Source organism: Danio aesculapii, chromosome 5 (assembly GCF_903798145.1).
Source record: "Danio aesculapii chromosome 5, fDanAes4.1, whole genome shotgun sequence".
Lineage (NCBI taxonomy): Eukaryota > Metazoa > Chordata > Actinopteri > Cypriniformes > Danionidae > Danio > Danio aesculapii.
This window is the reverse complement of record NC_079439.1, coordinates 53,992,432-54,014,036: the sequence shown is the minus strand read 5'-3', so window position 1 is coordinate 54,014,036 and position 21,605 is coordinate 53,992,432. Positions and strand designations below refer to the sequence as shown.

The following is a 21,605-nucleotide window of genomic DNA, read 5'->3' as shown; positions in this document are numbered from 1 at the left end:
TCTATGCTAATGTGCAGTACATTATTAAATAAGGGGAATTTTTCTGTGTAGCATGATGTAAAATAAAGACAATTTCATAAAACTGGTTATTCTCTGAATCAGAGTTGTGAATTAGGTATTTTTAGGCAAAGAGGCCTCGATCATAAACATTTCTGTGTGTCGTGATAAAATTAAGCAAACATACCAAGTCTAAAATGCAATGGTTTGTAGTAATTTTCAAACAATTCGATTCCTGATGCAGCTTTTTGTATAAAAAAAAACAAAAATAAACCGCGAGGTCATAAAAAAGAAGCAAAGAGGCCTGAATTGTAAACATTTCCATCATATCGCAATTGTGCATACATAGTCACTCCAAAACGCAATTTTTGCAAGCCTTTTTTCAAACAAATCCCATCCTAAGACTTACAAAAAACAACAACAAAAAACACAACATTATCAAAACAATAAAAGAAGAATTCACAACATGATTCCTATCAAAGCTATCCACAATTTCAAAATAAGCGCAAGACGAGCACAAATTCTGTTTGACGCCACAAGTCTAAAACATTCGAAGCCTACAGACACACCCTTACATTTGATCTTAAAGGACATGTGACATACGCTTTCCTTTGTAGGAATTAACTGTTCCGCACAAGCAAAATAGTAAGCCAGAAAAAGCGGGACCATTCTACATAGGGCATGGGAAGAATGTACGAAACCTACCTTTAATGTTGACGTCCGTTTCAGGCATGGTGAGGATAAGAAGCAGCGTCTCCACCTGGTTCCTCTTGCAGGCTCGATGAAGGAGTGTCTCGCCTACACATGGATGGAGAGGAGAGAAAGAGAGAGAGAGAAAGGGCAAGTGGAAGAGAGAAGTGGGCAACATCCAAAATAAGGGTGCGTCCTGCCAACTGCCCCCACTGTCCCATAACCGCATTGCTTAATGTTTCTCTGCATAATAAAAGAGAGTATACGGACACAAACCGAAAGACATGGAAAATGTACAAATTAAACAGATAAAAGAGGCTGACCCTGAAAAAAAGAAGAAGGTTTTTTTGGTAGGGAGAGGGACAGGAAACGCGTAGAAAGTGCAAAGAAAGGCGCTCATCCACTCTCTTTGTCGTTTTTTTTTTTTTTCATTCTTCCAGACAGTGGGAAATCTTACACTAGCACCCCAAGATAAAGGCGATTGTGGGAAAAGGCTTCCTGGCAGTCCGGTATTGTTCAGCAGGGGAAAGTTATGGTACAGAGCCCATAGACAAAGCCTCTGACGGGATATTTCAAACAGCCAGAGTTCAAAAGCTCCACTGGGCAGTACGAATTGGAACACGTGATTCACAGTTTTGCAAACTACAACAGCCAGACACAAAAGCCTCCAAGGACTTTTATTTACATTTTTCCCTCTGCCTGCTCCCTTTGTAAGGCAGCCTTCATCCCTCGCTCTGCCGATACAATATCAAATCGAGAATATATTAGAGGGTGGGCTGCTTCCTTTTTTTTTTTCCATGTGTGGCTGAACTTCACAGGAAAGTAAAAGGCCAAACTTGAGTGCCTCTGCGCCTGCCATTATAATGCCGCTGTGCAAAGCTGCTAATAAATGCTTTACTGGGTCTCACCAGGGTGCCCATTTCTCTGCAGCCTTGGCCGGCTAGATAAAACCCGGCGTGCTAAAAGAGGCAAAGCAGAAAGAGAGAGGCAGAGGGATGAGGAGGGGGAAATAAAGAAGACAGTCTTCTTTCTTCTTGTGGCAAGGAAAAAGGGAGAAGCTGCACCCTCTTTCACATCAATGCGTTGCTTGCGTTTTAAAGAAGACCCTTTAAGCCAGATCAAACAGAGAAAATTAGGTTAGAGGAAAACATAAATGACTAGATAAGGCTGGTCTGTCTGTCGGAGACTTTGTGTATGTGGAGTGACGTCTGTCATGGTGTAAAGAAAGAAAGAAGTGGAAGGAGAGGGATCATGGTTTATAAATATATAGTGTGTATATGGTGTGTATATATATATATATATATATATATATATATATATATATATATATATATATATAGTGTTGTCACGATATTGAAATCAGTACTGAAATTTAAAAAATGTCCATTTCCTGCGAACATTTGAGTGCTGTGGAGCACGTTCTTAAGCAGCGCTGATTTGCAATTGTGTTCACATGCTCAACTGAAATGACTGTGATTGGACATGAAGGTCATCGTTTAACGAACTTACTAATGTTTACTGTGTGTAACCACAGATACAGGGACAGTGAAGGATTTTAAAGTCACAATTCATCTGCGATTTGCTCTTATGTCAGCTTATAGACAAATCAGTTGACATTAAAATGCTCCAGTGTCCCTGTATCTGTGTTTACACTCAGTAAATAGTGGTGAGTACGTTGAACCAATGACGACCTTCACGGCCAATCACAGTCATTTCTGTTGAGCACCTGAACCTGAATATATATTACAATTTAATATATTACAATTAAATATATTACAATTAAATATTTCGGGAGAAAATAACCCTGCATTCTAAGGTTACACTTGATCTGGTTGGGAAAAAAGTAATAACAAAAAATGAATAAAAAATTTAAAATAAATAAACAAACAATACAAATTACAGTGCCATTAAAAATAAGTTAAATAATAATAATAAATTGAATCAGAATCAGAACTGGGTGATGCAGTGGTGCAGTAAGTAGTGCTGTCACCTCACAGCAAGAAGGTCGCTGGTTCCAGCTTTGGCTGGGTCAGTTGGCGTTTCTGTGTGGAGTTTGCATGTTCTCCCTGCGTTTAAGTGGGTTTCCTCCGGGTGCTCCGGTTTCCCCCACAGTCCAAAGACATCCCGTACAGGTGAATTGGGTAGGCTAAATTGTCCGTAGTGTATGAGTGTAAATGAGTGTGTATGGATGTTTCCCAGAGATGGGTTGCAGCTGAAAGGGCATCCGCTGTGTAAAACATATGCTGGACAAGTTGGCGGTTCATTCCGCTGTGGTGACCTCGGATTAATAAAGGGACTAAGCCGAAAGAAAATGAATGAATAAATTAATCACAAGTCACCAAACATTCAAATCAGTGCTTTGTACTGTGCTAGACTTGTCTGCTGTGTTTGAGTACACGTATCTTTATCAGTGGAAATCATGAAGAGCTTATAAAATGTGTAAAAAAGAAAAAAAAGGTCAAAAACGAGCCAGAAATTTCACCGTCAAGCACATAGATTAAGACCTGCTGTAAGAAGACATGTGAATGAAACTGCAATGGGCCACACTGCGACTATAAGATTTTTTTTTGAGCATTCTGTCCTTTTTTGGTCATTTAGTGACAACATATCCTGTTTTTGTTTGTCTAGATCAGTGGTTCCCAAAATGGGGGGGGTCGCTTGGTGATTTCCAAAAGTCAAATAAATTTTAATAATCTATTAGAATTACCATATTTTAACCATAACCCACAGAAGATAAAAATAGTTTCTAATAGTAATAAACAACAACATGCAAACGAAAAGTCATCAGCCTCTATGTATATATATATATATATATATATATATATATATATATATATATATATATATATATATATATATATATATATATATATAATTATTTATTTTAATTTAATTTTCTTTTAGGATTGTTAGATTAACTACATAGCAATAGCGTCAGCTGCAGCAGATTGATTTTATAGCACCAGGTTAAACTTTTTGACACTTTTATGGCAAAAAATAAATAAATACAGGCCACAACTGAATATTGAGAATGATCTCTGATCAGTGGTCTCCAAATTTGAATCAAGAATAGACTTGTACTGAAAACATTGTGTCCACCAGTCTCTTTAGTTGAGGTTAATAATTAATTAAACAAATTAATACATGACTATAAAAAACATGGTTGTTAGACAGTTGCGCTTTTTTGTGTTGTCAATATGCTCGTGTTTATATAGACCTATTGTTGTACACTCTCAAAAATAAAGGTACGAGAGCTGTTACTGGGGTGGTACCTTTTCAAAAAGGTCTATATTAATACCTCAGGGATGCATACTAATACCTAAAAAGTACAAAATTGCACCTCTTAAAAGTTTTAGGTACTAATATATACTTTTGAGGTACCAATATAGACCCTTTAAGTACAAATGTCTACCTTTTTAAAAAGTACCACCCTAGTGACAGTTCGCGTACCTTTATTTCTGAGAGCGTATGAGCAATGTTTGCATATGTGTACCCACCTAAGAGGAATTTAGGGGTCATGAGTGACTGACATTGTTATTTTAGGGGTCTTTTGGGTTTGGGAACCCCTGGTCTAGATGACGATGGTCTGTGCTGTGTTCATATTTCAGCAAAATTACACCAGATTTTGCTTAAGGGAGGTTATTCAAATTATTTATCACACCAAAGCTCATAAACATACCACTAGGTACAGTATGGTGAGTGACTATCAGCCATTGGATTAACATAGATGTACATCGATATGAGGTGTAAAATGGTTCTAAAACCATCCACAATGACAACAATTAAAAGAAAAACCCAGACTTTGCTAAACTAATAGCAAAGCTTCAAGAAACAAAAAAGAATAGAGAATTAAAGAAATAATTAACTCAATAAATAATGCATAATGCAATATCACTTTCTTTGCAGTGTGAGGAATAACAAACCCTTAACTAAAATGGCCAATTGCATGAACGCAAGATCATAAAGGCTAGGAACCCAAAATAAACTAAAATAATTAGCAGGGTATTATGAAGAAATGAAACGGAATGCAATAAAACTATGACTTAATGAGTGCCTCAGCACCATGGCAAATTCTGGCTGGCACCGGCCCTTTTTTCACACCCTAATAGGCCCTAAAACCCAGTGATTAAACATTTCTTAACTCCCCATGTGTACACAGTCTCAGAAATGCCAGGCCCAATCTTCCCTCTGTTAAATCACTTTAATGGCTCCAATTTGGACACAACGCTTCCATTATAGGGGTAATTGCATACTCAGCATTTACAAGCTCAAAGAGGATAAATCCATCCTGTCCTTTTCTATAAATTGTGAAATGCATGTAGCTTTTGCAGTTGTTGATGTTGTTGTTTTTTCTTGCAGAGTACTTTTTTGTGCGTGGCTGTGACGTCTGACATGACAGCTCTGCTGCAGGTTGGCTAATGGTTTATATAATGGCTGTTGGTCATAAAGTGATGACTAGATGCAGTTTTGTAAGCCACTTTTTGGTTTAAGCAACATCTTGTAATTCTGGGAGTCATAGTTTATGGTATTGTGAACAAATAACTAAAAGTAATCAATAACAACTGCACTGGATCAAAGAGATTTATATAGTTATGCGACCTTTGCAGAAATTAAAGCACTTTTGTGCCATCAAATAAATAAATAAATACATTTTTGACACTATACATTAAAATAAGTATTGCCACATCATGATTTTTCCTGATAAATATATCTCTACAGAAGCTGTTGACATGAAATAAAATAAAACGATTTAGTAAAATCTTTACTTTTCATTCAGGTTTTCCTTTTCATTCCTTTAAAACTAGTTTTAACATATTTGTTATCTGTTTTTAGTCTGTCTTTTATTGTTTTTATATCTTATGGAGGCATTAAAAGTATCTAAGAAGTCCAAAAATTTTACACACATTGACCCTAAGACTGTTTAGATGCATGTCATTGATGAGATGTCGGATGTTTACTGTATGATGACCAAAATGGCCTTAAACATCCAGCACGCACAAGACGTCAACATGACGTCAGATTGACATTGAACCCCAACGTCATGTGAACGTTGCGTTTTAGTTGGAAAAGAAAATCATTTTGATGCCAAAACTCAACATCAGGTTGACATCACTGTCCACTCTCCAACCTAAAATCAACCAAATATCAACGTCCAATGATGTTACAGCTTGTCGTTGTGTGGATGTTACCACTATGACATCAATCAGATGTTGGGTTTGGAATAAATGTCAGTATTTGACGTCAATATGATGCTGCTTTAGGATGTTGGCTCGACGTTGAATTTTGGTCACTTTCTAACACAGCCTAAAATCAACCATATATCAATGTCATTTGACGACATCATTGGACATCAAAATAACGTCCTTAGACACTGGCTAGACATTAAATTTTGGTCAACTGACATCACAACCTAAATCTAACCTAATATTAACATCTTATGGTGTTGAGTGCCTGCTGGGCAATAACTAAATGCACTACAGCATGTTACATTTACACACATCCACAAATTACATGCATCAGCTTTATACAGCGTAATACTCACTACTCTTGAGTCTTTTTGAAAGAGCTACTTTTTACTCATACTTTGAGTAATATTTACAACAGATACTTTTACTCTACATGCACTACATTTTTAGGCAAGTAATTGTACTTTTACTTAAGTATGATTTTTCAGTACTCTTTCCACCACTGATCATATTATTCAGACATATAGTAATAGTTATTTTGTATGTTAATAAATGCTTTATTTCTTCTTCAACTTCAAGTAGTTTTGTGACCTAATCTAAAGTGAGGACTATTTGTTTAACCCCTCCAAACCCCCTGTTGATAAGTTTACGCAAGTTTTACAGATATTAAACTATTTGTGTTATCATAATCAATAATGAAAAAATATATAAATAAAAACTGCCATGATAAAGCATAGCAATATAACAAATATTCAAATCACACACACATTTGTGTTCTGGAGTACATGTAAGAAAGAAAGAACCATCCCAAAATCTCAATCTGAGCTTCACCCCTACATGATCAGCAATAAACTTAAAGCATCATTATCAGTAGCCATAAGCCACAGTGAAGTGCATTGAGCAGACAGACAGCTCACGGTGAAGTTAACAAGGCACTACGGACCTGCACATCTTGTGAAAAACACTGCAGCATCTACCTACAGAAATCTACAGCTGAGAGCCTGCGGATGCTTCATCAAAAATTGATGTGCTACACATCAGTATAGGGAGCACGTAGTGCAAAAACAACACAAGGCAGAGAGCAGCAGCCTTGAGTCTCCTGAAAGCAGGGCTGTCTCTCTCTCCGTGCCCTCCCCCGCTCTCTGCTCTGGCGTGGGGGTCTTTCTGATCAGGTGGAAGGGGAAAGATGAGCGTTGACACCTTGGTGGGTTCACACGGAGTGCCAACCTCCTAATTACAGAAACTTCCAGGCTGGGCTACCTCTGTCTTTCCATCTCTCGCCCCCTCTTCCCCTCGCTTTCCTCGCAGCAGAATTCTAATTGCAGTGTTTAATATTCTTAAACGGGGGATCTGACAAGCATTATGTTTGTGTGTGTCGCCTGATTTTTATGTATTTTCCACCTCTTTCGCACCAAAGGATGGTGGGAGTGTAAAAAAGGCATGTGGAATGTAAATGCTGTTGCCTGAGGTTATGGGAGAGGCTCTGTTGAGAGCTTTTGACCTAGCTGAATGCACTACAGAAATGATATAAAAGAGGGATACAGATGGTTGAACAGAGACAAATGGATGGTCCGATAAGATGGACAGACAGACAGAGCAATAGACAGAACAGAAGTCAGGGTAATAGATGAATAGAACAATAAATAAAACAATAGAACTGTAGATAGAATGTTAGATCAACAGATAAACAGACTAATGGATGACGGACGGACGGACGGACGGACGGACGGACGGACGGACGGACGGACGGACGGACGGACGGACGGACGGACGGACGGACGGACAGGACGGACGGACGGACAGGACGGACGGACGGACGGACGGACAGACGGACGGACAGACAGACAGACAGATAGATAGATAGATAGATAGATAGATAGATAGATAGATAGATAGATAGGACTTTACAATCCAATTTAATTCCGAGAGTCACGATTCAATTCTATCCTATTTCTTCTGCTGTGCAACTACATATTTCCAAATTTACAGTATATATTTTTTCCAGAACTGGAGTTTCGATGCTTGTGTTTATGATTAGAATATATGTATGATATTGCTGCCATCTTAAACATAATTTATTTTAAAGTTATATTCAGTACGAACACTGGATTACAATGAACAAACGGTTCTTATTCTAAAAAGAGAGCATTTGATTTGGCTTTAGTTTGTTTATATTATATTTATAAATTATATTAGAATTGCTTTTAGAGCACTAGAATACATTTAAAATGTAGTAGTACAGAGTGCTTCACTAATTTGCAACATTGTATCCCCAGTCCACATGTGCAAAACACATGCTACGAGTGACATAACAAAGTATTGTAATCAATGCACCACAATAATGCCACCCTGTCCACATTCTTTGTTTTTAAACCTGTTCGCACCTGATGAGAAGTGCAGTACATGTCACATCAGTGATGAATTGAGATTTTGCTTTGTGGCATGGCCAGAATTTAAACACTGGACCAGAAATGCAGCACCATGCCATGTCTTTAAATTTTCTCAGGTTTATCAATCTTTGTTCATATTAAATTTGCAAATTAATTTGAAGCATATGTATACGCAGCTTGTGCACATGCAGGCTTGCATCATCATGATCTAATTTTAATACAGAATTAAATCAAAACTTTTGAGAACCAATGGGGTATATGCACACATTTAAACTGTTTTTTGCCTTTTTTACACTTTAAAAACCGAATGAATGCTTAAGTCTGTTTAACGGATTATATTTGAATCACATTACAACATCAATGCTGTAAATGGTACCTTATGAAATTGAAAAGTCTCATATTGTAAAGCTTTCACCGGAAGTTCATTGACTGAAAAACACTAGTTGTGCATATAGCCCATTCAGAATCACTAGAGAAAGAATCCTAATGCAAAGACACAATACAATAGAAACTTTATTGCCAGACTTATATCTGAATTTGTTTCTTGCCTAACAGCATGTCGCATGCTCCATACAAAGAGACAGGACATGATATATGTCCATAGACAAAAATAAATAAATAAATAAATAAATAAATATTTTACACTGACATTACTCAAGCTTCATTATTATAGCTCCAAGAAAGCCTGATGTACAAATGAATGTTTTAATTTCACGTTGTAAAACTTGGGAGCTGGAACTTTAAATCGAAGGTTAGGCTTTAGTGGTGTAAATTCATGATTTAACACATGAATAGGGTTCGAAATTATATTCCTATAATTCTTGTGATACGTAAAAGGTCATGTAGTTTTTCAAGAGACTATCCTACTATCTTTGAGCAGATTTGAATCTAGTTCATCAACTTTGTCTTCAATTTAATTAGTTATTTTTAATTTTAATTGAATCTATTATTTATCCCACCCCTAAAAGGTAGGTAGGTACACAGACAGACAGACAAGCCGGATGGATGGATGGATGGATGAATATTTGGGTAGGATGGATGGATGCATGGATGGATGGATGGATGGATGGATGGATGGATGGGCAGATAGACGGATAGATGGATGGATGGATAGATGAATGAATGAATGAATGAATGAATAAATGAATGAATGAATGGATGGAAGGATGGATGGACGGACAGACAGACAGAGAGACACACAGAACACACAAACAGAAAGACCTAGAAACAGACAAACAGATGTATGGATGTATGGATGGATGGACAGACAGACACACAAAACATACATACATACATACAGACAGACAGATATTTGGAAAGATGGACAGACGGACGGACGGACTGACTGACTGACAGACAGACTGACTGACTGACTGACTGACTGACTGACTGACTGACTGACTGACTGACTGACGGATTGACGGATTGACGGATTGACGGATTGACGGATTGATTGATTGATTGATCGATCGATGGATGGATAGATGGATAGATGGATGGATATTTGGGTAGGTCGGTAGGTAGGATGGATGGATGGATAGATGTTTGGGTAAGATGGATGAATAGACAGACAGACAGACAAACAGACAGACAAACAGACAGACACAGACAGACAGACAGACAGACAGACAGACAGACAGACAGACAGACAGACAGATAGACAGATAGATAGATAGATAGATAGATAGATAGATAGATAGATAGATAGATAGATAGATAGATAGATAGATAGATAGATAGATAGATAGATAGATAGATAGAACTATGTGCAATATGTGCAGTATCTCTTTTTGAACTGAATTAACACATTTTTTTAAAAAGCTGAAAAACATTTGTTGAAACTGAACAGCGTGATGCCAGAAAAGAACTAGTTTAGTGAGTGATAATGAATAAATGCTCTGCGCCTCTACAGTGTGTATGGAGGCTATGGTGAGATGCAGCTCTTACCTGCAGCATTGACTCTGTGGTAACCTCTTAGGACAGTCTCTCTTCCTGAATCTGAGCCGCCTGCTGAGTCTTTCACAGCCCTAAAAAGAGCACACAGTAACATTTATCAGACAGATTGAGAAGTCAGGGCATGTGTTTTTTAAGGGACACATAGTTCACAGAGCTTGTGGCTAAACGGACAGATTCTGTCATGTACGCTAACATCAGCACATCATGAAACTGCTCATACATACAGCTAAATTAAGAATGTATCCATAGCCAGAGGACTCATGCACTGGAGAAAGCCTGAAAAATTAAAAACTTCCAAGACAATCTTTCACAAAACACAGAGCGATGAGCCACTTACACAAAGTTCACTAAATTCGTAACACTTTACACCACCGCTCAACCCTACAAACATCATTATATCCATGTCACTACATTTTCAGACTTCCACAGGCCAGAGTTGAGGGACTGGCATCTAATGCATTGCCTGTAGCAACTACTATCCCGCCTGTTCACTAGCTGTACTTACTGAATCCTTTTATCGGAGGAGACAGCTATCCAAACCCCCCCGTGAAGCTCTCCGAGGATGGAATCCCTGGCCAGTGTTTAAGGAACTGTCACTAAATGGCACCATAAGAGCTACAGTGATGCAGGCAGGATTGCAGCTGATCTTCTGGTTGGCTGAAGTGTGTTGGCTGTCTGCTTAAGTGTTGACTAAGACATGTAGCTTAGAAAAGGCAACCCCAGGCTGATGCAAGAGTATACTGTAAAGGATGAGTCTATGAATTAAAGAGTAAAGAATTAAAGAATAATCGTGGCCTCGTAAGTAATCCGTGATCAGCGAATATGAATCTAGGCATTTATTTATGTATGTATCTGTCTATTAATTTCTGTATCAAATGTACCATCATTTTAGTCCATCCATATATCTATTTATCTGATCCATCAACTATCCATGCATCTGTTCAATCTATTTAAGACATCATCCATTCATCCATTCATAGATCAAACAATTCAAAACATCATCCATCCATCCATCATTTATTTTATGAATAAGATTCTATCTGTCCATCCCATCCCATACACTGCAATCCATCCACTCACTGACTGAATCAATCTATACACCCATGAATCTAATTCATCCCTATTTCCATCAAATTAGTCCATCCATCCATCCATCCATCCATCCACCGATTGAATCAATCAATACATCCATCAGTTTAGTCCATCCATCTGTCCATTCGTCCATCCACTCACTCATCCATCTATAGATTTGATACACTATCCATCCATCCATCCATCCATCCATCCATCCATCCATCCATCCATCTCAAAACATGATCCAGCTATCCATAATTTTTTTAATCAATACATTCTATCTAACTATGCCATCCACCAATGGATTCAGCCAGAAATTCTATCCATTTTCTACCAATTTAGTCAATCCATCCATCCATCCATCCATCCATCCATCCATTCATTCATTCATTCATCCATCCATCCATCAACTGACTGAATCGATCAATACATCCAAAATTTTAGCCATCCATCCATCCATCTATACATTTGATATTCCATCCATCCATCCATCCATCCATCCATCCATCCATATATGTCCATCCATCCATATATATATCCACTGATTAAACCACTCAATACGTCCATCAATCAATTCATCAATCTATAGATTTGATACTCCATCTATCCGTTCACAAATCCATCTAACCACTGGCTGAATTGATGAATACATCCATCCATTTAGTCCGGCCATCCATCCATCCATCCACCCATCAATTCATCTATAGATTTGATACTCCATCCATCCATCCATTCATCCATCCATCCACCCATCCATCCATCCATCCAAAAATTCTAAACGTCATCCATCCATCCATCAATATTTTTATTAATATTCCATCTGTCCATGCCATCCACCAATCTATCCAGCCAGAAATTCAATAAATTTTCCATCGATTCAGTCAATCCATCCATCTATCCATAAACTGATTGTCCATCCATCCGTTTACCCATCCATTCATCTATAGATTTGATATTCCATCCATCCATCTATCTATCAATCCATCCACCAATCAACTGATTGAATCAGTCAATACATCCATAAATTTAGCCATCCATTTATCCATCCATCAATAAATTCATCCATCCATCTATAAATTTTATACTCCATCCATTCACCCAACCACTGACTAAACTGAACAATACATCCATCAATATAGTCGATCCATTCATCTGTCCACCCATCCATTTATCCATATATTTGATACTCCATCCATCCATCCATCCATCTATCCAACAATTCAAAACTTCATCCATCCATCCATCCATCCATCCATCCATCCATCCATCTGTCCACCCATCCATTCATTAATAGAGATGGAGTATCAAACTCCATCCATCCATCCATCCATCCATCCATCCATCCATCAAAAATATATTTTATCAATAGATTCCATGCCATCCATCAATCTATCCAGTCAGCTACTCAATTCATTTTCCATTGCTTCAGTCAATCCATCCACTCATACATCTAATTTTAGGACACTATTAAAGGGAGTTTCAAATGTATAATAGGTAATAACTTTTTCAATAATAGATTTAAGTGATTATACTTTATAATGCAAAAAACGTCTCCAATAACCGCCTAAATGCTTGCTTGCGGGCAAAATCCTCTAATCTAGCCTGATGTAATACTTTAGAGCACAGCAAAACTTAAAAATATCACATTCACTACAGAAATTTACATGACTTTTCCAAGCCGGGGAATAACAACTATATTTTTAGCTTTTTTTTTTTTACTGTGGGAAGCATAAGAATAGAAAATCTTCTTAACTTTGTAAGAGTGCATATAACAAAAAAAATCCCATACAATTAAATACATAAATATCTAATCGCTCATACTACACTGTGTAGCTCTTTAACAATGTTGTTGCTCGAAGTGTCTTGGTCATAGATATGTGCTCCTAAATGTAAATTGCTATCTTTTTGTATACAAAGAGTTGATGAGTCAACCGGGAGGATGTACAGTAATGCTTAGTATATATGTTGCTTTTTACAGCTAATCACTTTAAAAGAGCTGCATTGCCATTTCCCTAAAATGCACATATAAATGTGTTGGAGCAAAGAAGTTAATCGCTTCTAAAAAAGCTAGATTTATGAAAATTCGCTAGATTTAGTTCATGATATGAAAAATGTTAATAAAAACAATTGTAAAAAAAAAAATTGTAAAGCTGTATAAACGTGCAGCAAATGCAGCAGCAATATAAGGGAAAGATTACTATAAAAATATTGCAAAGGTTTGGTTGAAGAAGATGCTCAAAAAGTGAATTTTAAAATACTGAACAAAAACCTAGAGGAGAGTACTACAGTCAGGCTGTGAGTGGCCTAAAGGACAGTGCTGTCAAAGGAATAAAGACTCCTATTTCCACAGGAAGAGTGCCTTGTCTCCTAGTAATTGGATTTTTTTTTTAGAACCAAGGCACAATCTAACACACCAGAACAGTACAAACATCCACATTCTCACAGACACATAGTCATTTAGTATCCTATTAGTGAGGAGTAAACATCACTGTGTGCAAGTCTGTGAGTGCATTTGAGTGGACACAATGTTCTTTCTGTGACCACTGTTCCCTAAAATATTCAGCGACAGCATGCTGTCAAGCACAACCACAGACTGTAAAAAATAAAGAAAAAAATTTTAAAACAGGACATCATAACAAAATGCTGAGAATAATGATTTAGTCCATGTGATCAATGGAATGCAGTGAATTAGAGACATCAGTTACAAATGGATCAATGCTGTAAACAAAGAAGTAGCCTTATGATTTCATCATGTCAGCATCTTTCAACCAGTGTTTATGAATTAGAGACCTAATAAGCTCTGATTATTTTTTTAAAACAAACAAAACATTTTGCATATTTAATGAAAATTAGGTTGTAAATGGTATAATATTGGTATATATTGTGATATTTTATAGTACCATAATGTAATGGTATTATATACATACAGTTGAAGTCAGAATTATTAATCCCCCTTTAAATTTTTTTTTCTTTTTTAAATATTTTCCAAATGATGTTTAACAGAGCAAGGACATTTTCACAGTATGTCTGATAATATTTTTTCTTCTGGAGAAAGTTCAGTTATTTGTTTTATTTCAGATAGAATAAAAGCAGTTTTAAACTTTTTTTGAACCATTTTAAGGTCAAAATTATTAGCCCCTTTAAGCTATTTTTTTCGATAGTCTACAGAACAAACCATCACTATACAGTAACTTGCCTAATTACCCTAACCTGCCTAGCTAACCTTATTAACCTGGTTAAGCTTTTAAATGTCACTTTAAGCTGTATAGAAGTATCTTGAAAATTATCTAATAAAATATTACATAATATAAGATAAAATAAATCAGTTATTAGAAATGAGTTAGTAAAACTATTATGTTTAGAAATGTGTTGAAAAAATCTTCTCTCCATTAAACAGAAATTGGGAAAAAAATAAACAGGGGAGCTAATAATTCTGACTGCAACTGTATATATATATTATTGTATTATATATACTGATCACGATCGATTAAGTAGTGGAAAATCGTTTACTCATTTCGCAAGACCTGTCAACACTCCCACAGACAGTCTCACGTGCTTTGCAGAACCACAGAGATGCGCCATTTTAAGACTTTAAGAAAAATTCGTCTGGCCTGGCTTTCTAAATCTCCTAAAATGTTCGGGATTCAACTTTTGCTTTCTAAAGCTCATACGCGTAGAGTACTTTCCACTTGCTTCACTGCTGACAGCGCGCACGGTCGTGGGACCGAGAGAAAGAGTAAATAATAGTTTCTTTAATCTAAATGATTCAGAAAACACTTTTCTAAATACTCAGAGAGGATGAAATGACTGGTCTGAACTGACTGCAAAATATACGTCATTAGGTTAATCAACGCATTTGCCTTATATAAATAATCTACAAGTTTTAATCTTGTAATTAATTATATTTTTTTATATATTTGAGGTATTGTCTGTTTTTATTCCCTTTTCTGTTATTTACTTCCCATATGCTGATTATTTTATTAATTTGATGATGTTAATATATTAGGCTATTTATATACATATCTAAAATGCTTTGGCATTCAAGCTTACTTTAAAGTTAAAAGAGAGAGAGAAGCAGATTTAACATGTCAGTGTGTGCACATGGCTCCTAAATAGCATAAAAAGTGAAATAGTGGATTTCTTTTTTATTTCAACAGTCTTTTTTATTTTAACCCAATAAAAAGAAAGTGTATAATAGTGTCATAATAAATAAAATTATTTTTAAAGAAATATATTGTTTTGTCGCATATAGTGTCGCATCTACAGTAACTGTTTATGTGATAAATGGTGGTAAATGGTGCGTTTCAGATACCAAAATCCTCTAAATCCACAGACCTCTTTTTTGTAAATGAGCATTTTGTATCAGGTTCCTTTGGTTAGGTTCAGAAGTTTCATTATATATGTAATGGTAAGGTTATTAGCTAGTAAATAAAATATATATTTTTTAAAATGTCACTTTAGACAATTCTTTGGTTTTTAACAAGGTAGATTTTCTTTTGTGTCAAAACCAGCTAAATCCACTAGTGCTTTTTTTTTGCAAAAACCTCTAAATCCACCTATTGGGACAAGACAGTGTAATTAGTTAAAAAATAACTAAAGATGCAAATTATTTTACCAAACATTAAACACATTACACAAACCACCTAAAATTAAAAACACATGAATCTGTCAAAAAAAGTGGCAGTTCATTCCGTGGTGGTAACCCCTGGTAAACCATGGACAAAGCAGAAGGAAAACGAATAAATGAAATCTGTCAAATAAAATCAATAACAATAAAATGTACATTAATTAAGATTAGATTCAAATAATGTAGTGTAAAAACATTGTAAAACATCAATATCTGTGCACTGTCCATTAATATAAAAAGCTTATCAGACATATAAGTAATATGAAGTAATATACATAATGTATAGTTTTATACATTATATTTATATATAAAAAAACAGCTTACATTAGCAAATAAAACACAAAGTCTACTGGGCAAAAAGGGGATGTCTCTAAGACACTTTTAGAAAGCTGTCATTCATTCATTTATTCTCACTATGCTCAAGGTCTTGATCTCTTTTTCGTCTCTAGTTTATCCTCATAGCATCCATGCGGGATAAAAGAACAGCCTCTTAACTTCGTCTTTCTTAAAACAGTGTTGCTGGTTAATATATAGTAAATCGGATTCATTTAAAGTAGCGTCACTGCGCAAAAACACGTTATGAATGCATGCTACACTTCCGACTGTACATTGTGTTTTCTTTTTCTTATAATACAGAGTTTTGAGGTAAGGAATGCTTTTATTTGCCATTCACTGACAGTCGGACAGGCTCATCCAGTTCATCAAACTCCATTTTTAAAATCTAAATCAAAAGCAGAATAAAACAGTATCCTCATAAAAGCCGGCGTATCAGTGCGCCTGTCAAAGGCAAGTGGCATTTAGAGTCTTTTGCCAACAAACTGTTATCTCTAAATGCGCTGATGCTGCGATTCAGATGATTCAGATGAAGCAAAAATATTTGTTGAACATGTACTATGTGCCTAAAGCATTCACTCAATGTCATTATCTCATTTTTGGCGGAAGTGGCATTTAGCAGCTTTTGCATCTGAAATATATATATATACTACGGCTTGAATGTGGAGTCAGATTTGCTGTTGACCAGGTACAACACATGAAAATTTGTCATTTTAGTTTAACCATAATAAAGTAAAAGTTTACCAATTGCTTGTGTTTTCAAGGCTTGTGTCAACATTTTAAGCAGGTTTAAGGCATTTGAGCACAAGGAGTTATTAAATTTGTAGCTTTAACAAAGATTGATTGTGTTCAATTATTTACACAATGAAGAACATACAGCTTTATTGTACATTTGATTATTTCTGTACCTGTATACTGTTAGACTCCTTTATTTGTATATTTGCTCAATTTATCTCTGCTTGTGATTTGTTTTTTTTATATTTTATCCACTCCCCTAAAAAAATCATTCCAATCAGTCTAAAAGTATTAATAAATTAAGTTGCAAGTAATTCTTGTGAAAAATTGCAACAGAAATCACAGAAAATTAAATATCACAATGTACATTTTTTCAAATATCGTGCAGCCCTATACTGTATATAATAACAGTTATATATATAACTGATTTCTTTTATCTTTGCCATGATGACAGTAAATAATATTTTACTAGATATTTATCAAGACACTTCTATACAGCTTACAGTGACATTTAAAGGCTGACAGTAACTATGTTAATTAGGTTAACTAGGCAGGTTAGGGTAATTAGGCAAGTTATTGTATAACGATGGTTTGTTCAGTAGACTATCGAAAAAAATATATAGCTTAAAGGGGCTAATAATTTTGACCTTAAAATGGTTTTTAAAAAATTTAAAACTGCTTTTATTCTAGCTGAAATTAAACAAATAAGACTTTCTCTAGAGGAAAAAATATTATCAGACATATTGTGAATATTTCCTTGCTCTCTTAAACTTCATTTGGGAAATATTTAAAAAAGAAAGTCAGGCTAATAATTCTGACTTCAACTGTATATATATATATGTATATATATATATATATATATATATATATATATATAAGAAGAGGAAGAAGAAACAATTTGAATAGTTCTACTTAACAACAACACTCTTTTAAGCTTAAATTTCAATGCAGCCTAAGTATTATCTAAGCATCACATCTCAGCTGAAGCCTGCGGGGAAAAAGGCAGATAAGCAGCAGCTGATTGAGCTGGTAGAAGAGCCACACAGCCCCAATTACCCTCATGTCACCATCAGTAACAGGGCTGGTGGTCTTCTGCCATCACAGGTTGCCCCAACAGAGCGGGACAGCAGCCTGTCTCTCTCCATTAGCCATCTTAAACCCCTCTAATGCCCCATAATGGCAGAAAATTGTCCAATTAAAGGCACCCACTGCACTCTCTGCCTCTGTCACATACACGTATGGATGCAGACATAAAGAGGATCTTATAGTGTTGTAAGTGGAGAGTGGTTATCTCAAAATGTGCTCTGATGGCACAAGGATGCAGAAAATGACAGCCATTAATTCTTGTGATTTTACAGTGAAATACCTCACAAAAGTAAACACTGCTCTCAGCTCTATTCATCAAAAATATACAAATATTTTAAAAGAGTGAGTGTGTTCTTGCTTTTCTCCTGTGCCCTATGATCTGCAGTGTCAGTATGAAGGACAACAGCATGGGCAGACAGATGTGGCAGAGGTGAAACTCACTCTGAGACTGGCACTCGGGTGGCACTGCTGGTAGATGGTTGATTCATCTCGATTCTGTCAGTCTGTCCCTTCAGGGTTTGGACTGGTTCTCGAACACACAAGTTCCCAAGAGCTTTGAGGTAGGTTGAGACCTGGCAAGAGACACATACACACACACCAAAGACATTTTCACAGTATGTCTGATAATATTTTTTCTTCGGGAGAGTCTTATTTGTTTTATATCGGCTAGAATAAAAACACTTTAAATTTAAATTTTTTAAAAAACATTTTAAGATCAAAATTATTAGCCCCTTTAAGCAATTTTTTTTTGATAGTCTACAGAAAAAAACATCGTTATACAATAACTAGCCTAATTACCCTAACCTGCCTAGTTAACCCAAGTAACCTAGTTAAGCCTTTAAATGTCACTTTAAGCTGTATAGAAGTGTCTTGAAAAATATCTAGTCAAATATTATTTACTGTCATCAAGGCAAAGATAAAAGAAATCAGTTAATAAAAATGAGTTATTAAAACAATTATGATTAGAAATGTGTTGAAAAAGTCTTCTCTCTGTTAGAAAAATAAACAGGGGGGCTAATAACTCAGGGGAGGGGGGCTAATAATTATGACTTCAACTATATATATATATATATATATATATATATATATATATATATATATATATATATATATATATATATATATATATATATATATATATATATAAATCAGTTATACAAAATCAACTATATATATATATATATATAAATATAGTTGTGTTGTACTGCATAATGAATGCAGAATTCTGGGAAAACAATTGTGCTGATTATACTGATGTGTAGACATCGTAAGTAATGATCTTTGATGCTGTTATTTGATTAAATGATGTTATTAGCATGCATAAAATACACAATTAGACCTGGTTTTCATTCATTCATTCATTTTTTTTCGGCTTAGTCCTTTTATTAATCTGGGGGTTCACCACAGCGGAATGAACTGCCAACTTATCCAGCATATGTTTCACACAGCGGATGCCCTTTCAGCCGCAACCCATCACTGGGAAACCATACACACTCATTCATACACATACACTAGGGCCAATTTAGCTTACCCAATTGAGTTGGCACACAACCTTTTTTTAATTAGATAATTTTAAATGAAGTAAATGCTACTTGAATCATGTTGAAGTTAAGCAAGTTAAATTATTGATTGACTATAAAAAAAAACATATTTAAGCTTAGACCCTATAAATAAACATGCAGACACTATAAATCTTGATGTTGTAACAACGTATATGATAAAACCTACAATTTTGAGCAGGCAGAGTGGTTCAGAGCTGAAGAACAGGCCCCTGCTGCAACAGATGTTTCTGTAAATTGCATCGGCAGTGAACATCCGGAGTCTTGCAGAGCGAAGGGCTGGAATCACCTCCTTCAGCATGTCAAAGTCAAGGTCTAAGGGAGGACAAAAAGAAATGTACAACTTTCATGTTTCATTTTCAATAAATAATATATATTTTTGCAATTCTTATTTTTCACATTTAGTGCATAAAGTAATTCTTCGCCAGTTTCCCTCTGCACTATGGGATACCTTGGCACAGTAGAGCGATGTGTTCAGCCAGGTCTTTAAAGCCTTTTTGCACCAGACTGCTGTTGAGTGGACTGTGTTCCTGAGCCCAGAACTCCACCACTACACACAGAGTCTCCTGCAGAGTGACCAACATTCCCAGCCTGCACTCCTGCACAAACACACACTAAACTCAGCCTGCAATCTGGAATGGACAGGTATCAACAAAACAGTACATTCAAAGTGAAAATCTGCTGCCATACTATGATCTAACAGGTGTAATTAGACTAATTTAAGTTTGATCCAGGTCATTAATCTGTTTATACAAGTATGGATACATAATTAAGACTAAGCAGTTAGGTCATAAACACATACTGTATGCTTAAAAAAAAAACACCTGATTGCCGTTGTAAGCCCACATTAAAGTCTTGATCAAAAGTGTGCTGAGCTGCCGAACTGCCCTGGAGTTTAGAGTTGACTTTTCCCACGTGCTCCAGAAAGTACTATAGAGAACAGATGCTCGACTGCTTCCAGGTGATCTTCTGCACACATCAAGACAAAGTCAATGCTATAGATAATAATATGTAAAAGCTGCAATAGATTTGAAATTGCTACCATTTTAGGTTAGTGTTACATATTATTCTCTGTCTCACGGTCGTGTCTGATGATTTTACTCAAGTTGGATGGTTTTAATGTTTTTTTTTTTTTTTAAAAGTGAAAAATGGAATGGCTGGATTTTTATCCTCTGAAAGGAAAGATGCACCTTGGAGTGTAATTCTTTAATTTAAATGAAATTGTTCCGTTTTTTAATAACCACTACTATCTAAAAAAGTGGGAGATTTACAATGGAGAATACCCCATAGAAATCTTTGCTTTATTTTTGTGTTTATGTGTCTGTTTTCATAATTTGTGCTGATTATTGTATCAGATTTGTATCGGTATCTGTTAGTACTGAAGGCTGCAATATCGGTATTGTATCGGAAGTTAAAACTTTGGGACATCCCTAGACTCACTTCAATTTAAAAAAAACAAAATGAATGATTCGGTTAAATTTGAAAAAAGTTTGGTGTGTTTTTGGAATTAATTTGGTGTTTTTGGAGATAATTTTCTTGTAAATATACTTTGTAAATGTATACATTTTTTGTAAAACTTGGAGAACTGTGGAAAACTGACTATAAATATGAAAGGTTAATAGGAAAATGAATGTACAATAAAGTAAAAAAAAATCTGTTTGTATCCGTCTCTCTCTTTATATAAACTCTAATTAAACTTTTATTTTAGATCTTTAATGAGTGTTTCAATACTCTACCTTGTTTCTACCTTAGTATACTACTATAACTAGAGAAAATTGCTTTCACGAATTTCACTGGAGCTGGCCTAATGCTAAATGACACAGGTCAATCTTCACTAACTAAAACTCGATGGATATGTAAATAATAATTTTGATATTGAATAGTATTGATTTGGAAATGATCATTAGAAAATAATCTTCAAAATGTACACAAATAACTTTTGATTAATTTATTTTTACATGATAGAAGAGTA

At 35.5% G+C, this 21,605-nt stretch overlaps 1 protein-coding gene across 1 annotated transcript in view; it reads right to left on the bottom strand.

The window, feature by feature from the left end:
• slf1 (SMC5-SMC6 complex localization factor 1) overlaps positions 1-21,605 on the bottom strand; it is a 60,849-nt gene that overhangs the window by 26,711 nt on the left and 12,533 nt on the right. Inside the window, exons 12-17 of the mRNA XM_056458474.1 lie at positions 20,458-20,602; positions 20,085-20,232; positions 19,803-19,948; positions 18,516-18,646; positions 10,211-10,290; positions 703-795 (exon numbers count right to left, since the gene is read on the bottom strand). Coding sequence (XP_056314449.1) covers positions 703-795; positions 10,211-10,290; positions 18,516-18,646; positions 19,803-19,948; positions 20,085-20,232; positions 20,458-20,602 — 743 coding nt within the window. The remainder of the gene's footprint in view (positions 1-702; positions 796-10,210; positions 10,291-18,515; positions 18,647-19,802; positions 19,949-20,084; positions 20,233-20,457; positions 20,603-21,605) is intronic.